The sequence below is a fragment of the Balaenoptera ricei genome, chromosome 7 (genome assembly GCF_028023285.1).
Source record: "Balaenoptera ricei isolate mBalRic1 chromosome 7, mBalRic1.hap2, whole genome shotgun sequence".
Taxonomy (NCBI): domain Eukaryota; kingdom Metazoa; phylum Chordata; class Mammalia; order Artiodactyla; family Balaenopteridae; genus Balaenoptera; species Balaenoptera ricei.
In genome coordinates, this window is record NC_082645.1 from 99,502,827 (window position 1) to 99,511,908 (window position 9,082).

The following is a 9,082-nucleotide window of genomic DNA, read 5'->3' on the forward strand; positions in this document are numbered from 1 at the left end:
GTGTGTGTATATAAATATATATATATATATAAATATATATATATATTTTAAAGGATTCAGAATAGCATAAAACATCTCACGGGTGACAAGGAACAAACATTTGGCCTTCACAGTAATGACTGAAAATTATTTTGTACTTTGAATTCTATATCCAGTCATCTTCCATAGTAGAAAGTTGATCATTGGTAATTAAAAAAAACTCATCTCTCAGAGTAGGAAGTTAGGAAGTTAACAAAAAATGTCTAAAATGGAAAAAAAAAATCTAGAACTAGCAATAGAAACACATTTGGTAATGTGGAAATTAAAGAATTAAAAGAGATGAAAGAGGTTGTATCTGGAGTATAGAACTCAAGGGTGATAAGGGATGAGGCAAAAGAATGTTTTCATTATAATCTCTGTCCTACTGACTTTGTCAACTGTGTTCACGTATAATTCTAATAAAAAATTTTTAATGTAAAGGCACATGGACAAGGATATTCACTCCAGCATAAGTCTTGTGTTTATTACAGTACAAGACTGGAAACAATCTAAATTTCTACCAAGGAAATGGCTAAATAAATCATGATACATCTACCTGATGACTGGTACCCTCTCATCTGAGGTACAAACATAGAGAATCTCTTAAAGGATACACAAGAAACTGATCAGAGTGGGTTCTTGAAGAAGATTCAGACTTACTTGTCATTCATTTAACAAATATTTAATAACCATATACTATGTTATTTTAATTATTTGGCATATAGATGTATTACTTTCAATTTTTAAAAACTTAATATTAAAAAGTTCTTCACAGTCTGGTTACTCCAAAGCCAGGCGACCTTTGTTCTCACTGCTCCTCAACAAAAACTGCTCTTATCAGGCCAGTCAGTGTCTGTAACATTTGTCAAACACCTTATGACCAATTCCAAGCCTAGTACTGCTCAGACTGTCCCCAGCCTAGAATATACTTCCTCCTCCCACAAAACTATTCAAGCTGAACACATTTTCCAAATACCATCCAGGATGATACAATAAAAATGACACTAAACAAAGAAGCACAGAATGTCTTGGAATTTAGTTTCCATGCCATCACTTGTGCAGAATCTGTACCCTGCAGCAGACACATACAAAGGACACAAAGTTGACTGCATTACACTCTTTCCTAAGGGGCTTATAATCTAGCTGGGTAGTTTTATAAGCCAAGTTAACATATGACTTAAGTACAAAATGCTCTAAAGTTCCAGAGATGGCATCAAGCTGGGGCTCTGGAAATCAATGTTGAAAACTAAGTATTTTGTATTTTATCTGCCTGATTCTTTCTTTTCTTTTTTTTTTTTTTGAAGTCTCCAAATAGATTGTAGTCCTACAGACAAGAGATCTTGACTTTCAATTCTTCTGAGCTCCCCAGCACACCATTACCTACCTAGCATGGTGCTATGCGAACAGCAGGATTTCAATAAATCCTTAGTGAACGAACTAAGTGGAAGACTACATACAAAATGCATTTATATTAACAATTCTATTTTATCCTTACCCTATTTTTTGTTTGATATACATATATATTAGAAGGAAAAAGAATCCAGAAGAATAACAAAAGACATTTGCATGGTAACAGGACTTCTGTACCTTGAAAATTCAGCTGCTTTATTTTTTTCCATCTGCAGTCATACGTCTGCTACTTTATATGTAGTTGATTTGGAAAGACCGGTACAGTCAGAGGATTATAACTTAGGGAAGAACTAAGTAGGGAAAACAAACTTTTTTTTTTTTTTTTTTCTTTTTAAAGGTCCTATTGAGAGAAAATTTTCTGTGCAAAGAAGAAAAGGAAAGTAAATTCAGTTGAGATTACAATACAGAGGCAGACCTATTTCTTAACTGAATGACTCCCTAAGCTTCCATGAGATATCAACTGCTATTTAATATTAGGCAAGATAGCTACTACAGTGCTCTTGCGTTTTGGAAAATTCCCATGCTATTTTTAGGTGTGGACCAACACATTTAACACCAAAATGCAGAGGATCCCCAAGCCAATTAAACAATTGGCTTTATTTTTCTTGAGGAGAATAAATAAAATTGTTAACAAGTAAGGGATATGGATAATGACATGAAAGTATCTTATTTTGTATAGTTATTTTGTATGCCCTATTAAAGTAAATCACATGGGAAAAAGAGTAACTCATGTCTAATTGTTCAGTGTCAATAAATACTGAATAAATCAATGAGTCAAATATCCCCAAAATCAAAGGGGTAATAGAATTCTATCTATTAATGACTATTTATAATAGAATCTACTATTAGGAGACAGATAAGCCACAGACAATATCATGTATACCCAGCCCAAACAGTTTTGGTTATTTTGTCTTCTACATTCCCTTTCCTCCAAAGCAAAACAGTATCTAAGTAACTGCTGATATTCCTGTCCTTAAAGCATCACTTCCTCCACCCGATGTTCAAATATTGAGTTTCCAGGCTCAGACACAGGCACTCACCTTTATACCCTCTTCCCAGCTCACTTCCAGAAGTATGCCTTCAATTGCCACATATAAGCAGATAACTTTCAAATTTGTACTCTCGGCCTGAAAACTGTCCTCTGGGCCCCAGACCTGCATAACAGTAACTTCGCTTGTAATTCCATCTCCTCTGCTATGGAGAACAGTACTAAAGGGTGCTCAATGTGTCTGGTAAGTCTCCCTGGCAGTCACAAGCCCTATATAACACCAGGCATGTGTAGCCTGTAACAGGACTGTGCATGTCGTGGTTCTAGCTCTAAATCGCAGGGGGAAAGACCTACACCTTCTACATCTCCCCTGAAACTTTAGTCACTGTTTACTACCAGGAACCTATGGAGGATTCTTGGCAATTCAAATGAATTAACCAGGTCCTCTGGTATTTCCACCTGCAACGTGATCCTAACTTAACCTAATTTTTCATGTCTTAATCTAACAAACACTAAGAAACTATGTGTCCAGCACTGTGACTGCAAATGTGAGCCTGTCTTTATGAAATGCGCAGTATAACTGAAGGAGACAGGTGTCAATCAAAGAATCAAAATACCACAAAAGTAAATAAATCCCATAATTTGGAGGGACATATGATACGTGAACACCAATGATTTGTGCCCTTTTCTATGTGTATGTCAAGCTTCACTAAAAAGTTTTAAACAATATTTTGCATCCAAAAGACACTAATAATTCCAGAATCTGTGAATTGGAGAGAGCCTGAAAAACCAATTCATCCATTTTCCTCATTTTACATATGAGGACACCGGAGTCCAGGGAAAGTTACACAAATTGCTCTCCTCAGGGAGTAACTATGTGAAACAATGTTAAACTTCTAATCCCTAGGATCTGACCTTGTCTTTAACACTGCCCACCTGACTCACTCCCCCTGTATTCTACATACTTTTTAGCATATTTTTATTTGCTATAACCCTCTACCCCTCTAACCCTATAAAAATCTCTCCAAGCCCCAATTCAAAAGTCCAGGAATCCTTCCTCCACTGGTCATCCTGATTTACCCTGAACTGTGTGTACACTTCATCCCTTATAACTAAGGATCGCTCCTTCAGGGTGGAAAGCCTCTCTGCATCACCACTTCCACCACTTACAGTGCCTCAGGGATTGTTTGCCCTCCTAACAATGAAGGGAGCAATCATCCCATCAAAAGATGAATGGCCTATAAGAATGCCTCTCAACATTCCAAACTAATGAAGAAAGACAAAGGCTAATGCTGGAGTCAGGAAATCTACCCTTTATTTTACAAGCATTCATATAGCACTTAGAACATAGCACACACTGCTCTGAGTACCTTACAAATTAACTCTTTTAATTCCCCTAACAAACTTAAAAAGTAGAAACTACTACTAACTGGTAGTAAACTACTACTAACTCATCGGCAGGTCAAGAAAAGGAAGCATACAAAGATGAAATAATTTGCCCAAAATCACTGAGCCAGGATTTGAAGCCAGGGTCCAAAATCCATTCTCTTAACCACTAAACTATGCAGCCTCAAAATATAAGAGAAAACAATCTCAATCACCTTTACTAAAACGACAAGAGATAATTTAGAAAAATAAAATCACCTATCTTAAAAATCACAAGACTGCTTTTTGACTTTTTACTAAAAGTTGATTAAAAAATCACTAGAACAACAAGGTCCTACAGTATAGCACAGAGAATATTCAATATCCTGTAATAAACCATAATGGAAAACAATATAAAAAAATGTACATATATGTATAACTGAATCACTTTGCTGTACACCGGAAGCTAACACAACATTGTAAATCAACTACAATTTTAAAATTCACTAGAGGACTTCCCTGGTGATGCAGTGGTTAAGAATACGCCTGCCAGGGGCTTCCCTGGTGGCGCAGTGGTTGAGAATCTGCCTGCCAATGCAGGGGACACGGGTTCGCGCCCTGGTCTGGGAGGATCCCACATGCCGCGGAGCAACTAGGTCCGTGAGCCACAACTACTGAGCCTGCGCGTCTGGAGCCTGTGCTCCGCAACAAGAGAGGCCGCGATAGTGAGAGGCCCGCCCACCGCGATGAAGAATGGCCCCCCGCTTGCCGCAACTATAGAAAGCCCTAGCACAGAAATGAAGACCCAATGTAGCAATCAATCAATCAATCAATCAATCTTTAAAGAAAAAAAAAAAGAATACGCCTGCCAATGCAGGGGACACGGGTTTGATCCCTGGTCCGGGAAGATGCCACGTGCCGCGGAGCAACTAAGCCCGTGCGCCACAACTGCTGACCCTGCGTGCCTAGAGTCCATGCTCTGCAACAAGAGAAGCCACCGTAATGAGAAGCCTGTGCACCACAACGAAGAGTGGCCCCCACTCACCACAACTAGAGAAAGCCCACGCGCAGCAACAAGGACCCAATGCAGCCAAAAATAAATAAATAAATAAAAATTAAAAAAAAAATAATAATAATAAATAAATAAAAGTCACCAGAACTCCGAATTAAAATTGTGGTAGATGCTAAACCCCAGCACCCACCAAAAAACAGATCAAGAGGTATCTAATTATTTAAATTCCCAAAACAGTGTCATGCGACACCTGGGCTTTTTCACTACAGCTCCCATTTCCTGCTTCCTTTAGGAACCCATTATTCTCATGCTTCCTGTCTCATTTTCCCAAATCTTTAAATAGCTTCTATCTGGTTGTGAGGCTTGGACCTGACACATATGTCACATCTGGCCTCTTGAACAATTTCATCAGCTTCACCTTGGAGTCATACTTATGTTAAAGGTCAAGAAAAGATGCCCTGGAATGGAGCCAATCCGCCCTCACTCACAAGTAACGCTTGCTGCAAAACAGATCCGATGTGCTACACAGGACAGCTGACAGCTGGGAGCGCGAGATGGGTGACAGCTGCAAGCTGAATGTGAGGGTAATTGGGGTAGTCACTAGCCCACTGGGGAAAACTTGGAAGCTCTGTAAAAAGGACAGACACACTGACACACAATTTCAAATAATATGACACTGTGTTGAACGACGGGTAGCAAAAGCAAGAAGCAGGCCATCCTGAGTTGCTCCTTTGGAGTAATCATGTCAGGCAGCTACTAGGCAAAGCACAGGAGGGAAGAATGGGTTGGTTTTTTCCTATGCTTTACTCACTACAGACAATGCCAAACGTGCAGTGACAGGCAGAGGAACACTAATCACTTCTAAACACTAAACCCCATGGGACATTAAATTTTACACCAAAAAGGATTTTTAACCTTAAGATGTTTTACCTGTTAAAACAGTTTTGCAAACTACTGCCTACGCACCAAATCAAGCCAGTAGCCTGTTTTTGTACAGCCCTTGAGCTAAGAATTTTTTTTTTATGTTTTTAAGGGTTGTAAAAAAAAACAAGAACAGACACTGTTTGTGACAGCAAAGCCTAAAATATATACCATATGACCCTTAACAGAGAAAGTTTGCAGAGCCCTATGTTAAAATACGCACTAAAAGAAACAGCTGAGATTTAGTTAACCCATCAGTGGTTCGTATATTAATTTTTTTTTTTTTAATCACTGGAGGGAATTCCCTGGCAGGCCAGTGGTTAGGACTCCTCGCATTCACTGCCAAGGGCCCGGATTCAATCCCTGGTTGGGGAACTAAGATCCCACAAGCCGCATGGCGAGCTGCGGACCAAAAAAAAAAAAAATGTTTTTTCATAAATAAACAAATCACTGGAGTTCAGTATCATTAACCATCCAAAACAGGTTGTATTAAAAGTCTGGACCTAGTTACTGATGTCTACTTTCAGTCTTTTGGCTCTTACTGTCTGCTCACTTCAGTTAGAAACTGGAAAAATACTGGTAGGGGATAAAAGTGAAACTGGCTTTATTAGATTTCAGGACGAGCCATAAATTATTCCTCTTTTGTCTCCCCCAAACCATTCAGCAAGCAGACTGTATTTCTGTATTTTCATAAAACACCTGCTGCTAATCACTTATTCTATAACAATCACCACATTCACCACTTTACGTGTATAATTTCATTTAGTTTCTTCCCTCCCATAGAACGTTAGCTTCATAAGGGTTGGGGTTTCTGTCTGCTTTGCTTACTAATGAATCTCCAATGCCTAGAGTAGTCTGGCACTTGGTAGGTGTTCAATAATATATTTTTTTTATTATTAATGAATCCTCACAGGAGGATGAGCTGAGCACTATCGTCACTCAGATAAGGAAACTGAGGCACAGAGATGTTGGATGACTAGGGCCATTCAGCAGTAGCAAAGCTGGAACCTGACCCCAGCAGTCTGACGCTACGGTCTACGTGAGGCATGCCGCTGCCGCCCTAGTGCCTTCCATACAGAAATGTGCCATCTGAACGTCTAACTTTCGTTGACCTATGAAGGTGTGACTACAATTGCTTCTATTATAGCAACCAGCAGAGCCAGTTTTAAATTTCTTAGTCTCTGATGGATGACCCTTGTGCTATGGGAAAACACACACAACATCAGAATGTCTTCATGTACAAAAGTGCCACTTTTCTAAGGAGGGTAATGATGTCATTTTGTCACAAGGTTTACAGTTTTCGTAAAACAAAATATAAGTGCGAAACTCTGACAGTTACATCCTTTCCATTTTTAAAGAAAGAGTTGCTATGTTACTTACGCTTTACCTACAACAAAGTTCTGCAAGTTGGACATCAGAGGGGGGAAAAAGAAATCAAAACAAAGTCCAAAAAAGAAATAGGGTAGAACGGCTACGAGCAGAGAGAAAACCTGCCAGAGTTGATACTGATGCAGAAATACTGAGCTGTGCACACAGCAGGCGCTCAATAAACGCTTTTGGAAGAAATGAAAAGTGAGATAAGCCCTTCTTGGGTTTTATAAATCTTCTTTATTTCTATACTAGGAGGAGCTACAGGAAAAGAAGAAGCAAGGAGGACCAGTCAAGAAAGTGATGTCTTCAGATGGAAGGAAAACCTTGAACTTAAAGGATTCCCATGGTGTAACAGCATGAAGAAAATAAGAAGCAAAAAGTAATAATAAACAGCATCTCTTAAGAGCTGGAACCCCAAGCCATACAGTCTTTGATCAAACCAAGGAAATGTGATATTGAATGAGAAATTGGCGGTGTCCATCACACCTCCATCTTCAATCTACCCCCCAAAAAAGTCCCCCAAACTCTCCTCCCTCCCCAAATAAGGCTGCGACGGAGAAAAGGTCAAAGGGGCCAGCTCAGCAAACAGTGACAGCTGCTTCAAATTTAGTGGGCCTCTTCAAACTTAACAGTCCTCGGCCTAAGGTTCTGGAATTACCCTGGTCACAAGAATCACGGGTCCGGTGAACAGTGCAGATGCCCCAGAGCTACAGATTCAAACTCTGGAGGCGGGAACAGGGATCCGCATCTTCAGCCACGCCTCTAGACTCTTAGGCCCGCTAAAGTTCGAAAACTACCATCTTAGTTGGGTTTGGTGCAAGAAAGGCTAGAAAGCCGCCCAGAAAGGGTTGAATGGGGGCCCGGAGTGGGGATAAATAACACCAGATCCCTGGTCAGGTACTAACTCTGCTCGGCGGCCCAACTGCTGGGGGAGGTGGGGAGACGGGAATGAACGGAGGAAACCGGAGGTTTGAAAAGACGCCTGCCCCCGCCGAGGCCCTCCCGGCAGCCCCCTCGAGGGTCGGTCTTTACCAACGCGAGCAGCGCAGCAGCTTCTCCAACCGGTAGAGCGCGGCGCGGCTGTGGGCCCAGGCCCCGCGACCTGCCGGCTCCATGGCGGGCGCGGGATGAGGCTCGTTCCCGGAGCGGATCCTCGGCTGCCGGTTCCCCCGCATCGCCCCGCCCTCGCGGAGAAGGCTCCTGGGAGAGCGGGAGGCAGGGCGAACTCGGGCAACCACCCAGACAGCGCAGGCCTGCGACCTGATCCCCGGGCCCCCCGCCCCAGCTGTTCCCGCTTCTGTGCCGGCGGGACGCCTAGGGGGACGAGGCGCGCGGGGTGGGCGGGGCACGGCCAAAACGCGCCAAAAGTCCCGGCGCGCGGGCCGGGGGGCGGGGCCTCGGCGCGGGGCGGGGCCTCGGCGCCGGGCGCGGCTGCGGTAGGACCCCCGCTGTCGGCGGGAAAGGGGGTGGGGCCACAGGCTGCCCTGAGGCGTAAAAGTAAGAATATGAGCAAGTCCTTGCTTTCCCAGAGCGCGGATTCTAGGGACCCTTGGCTGAATTTAATCAATGGAAAGTCACAAACCGAGAAACTTTTTAGTTGAGCATGGTCTATAAGGAGTGCTGTTTCGACTACTGCTGAGCTTGGAAACGCTTTGCTTGTAACATTGACACTCTTATTTCCTAAGAAAGTAACTTTCTTTTCTCTCCCCACGCCACCCCCGGCTTTTCATTGATGGCCATATATACAGATACACCTACTACGCACCCCTTCACCCTCCCCATTCAGTCCGCTGCCAAACCCTTGCATTTTTTCCCCCTTACTCTCAAATCTTTCCACTTCTCTCTGTCTTCACAACAGGCCCAGTTGTATCATTTTCACCTGGAGTGTTCCCATAGCCTTCTAGCTGATAACCCGGTGTCCACCCAAGTCCCGCTCAGTCTTTAAGCTACACGGCAGCCATCTAAAACATTTCCAAATAAACACGTGGTTAGTAGAC

The 9,082-nt window shown here is 42.3% G+C and overlaps 1 protein-coding gene across 1 annotated transcript in view; it reads right to left on the reverse strand.

Annotated features, from left to right (window-relative positions):
- The window catches only part of BARD1 (BRCA1 associated RING domain 1), a 76,090-nt gene extending 67,734 nt beyond the window's left edge, over nucleotides 1-8,356 (reverse strand). Inside the window, exon 1 of the mRNA XM_059927395.1 lies at nucleotides 8,118-8,356. Coding sequence (XP_059783378.1) covers nucleotides 8,118-8,260 — 143 coding nt within the window. The 5' untranslated portion in view covers nucleotides 8,261-8,356. The remainder of the gene's footprint in view (nucleotides 1-8,117) is intronic.
- Between the last annotated feature and the right edge of the window lie 726 nt (nucleotides 8,357-9,082).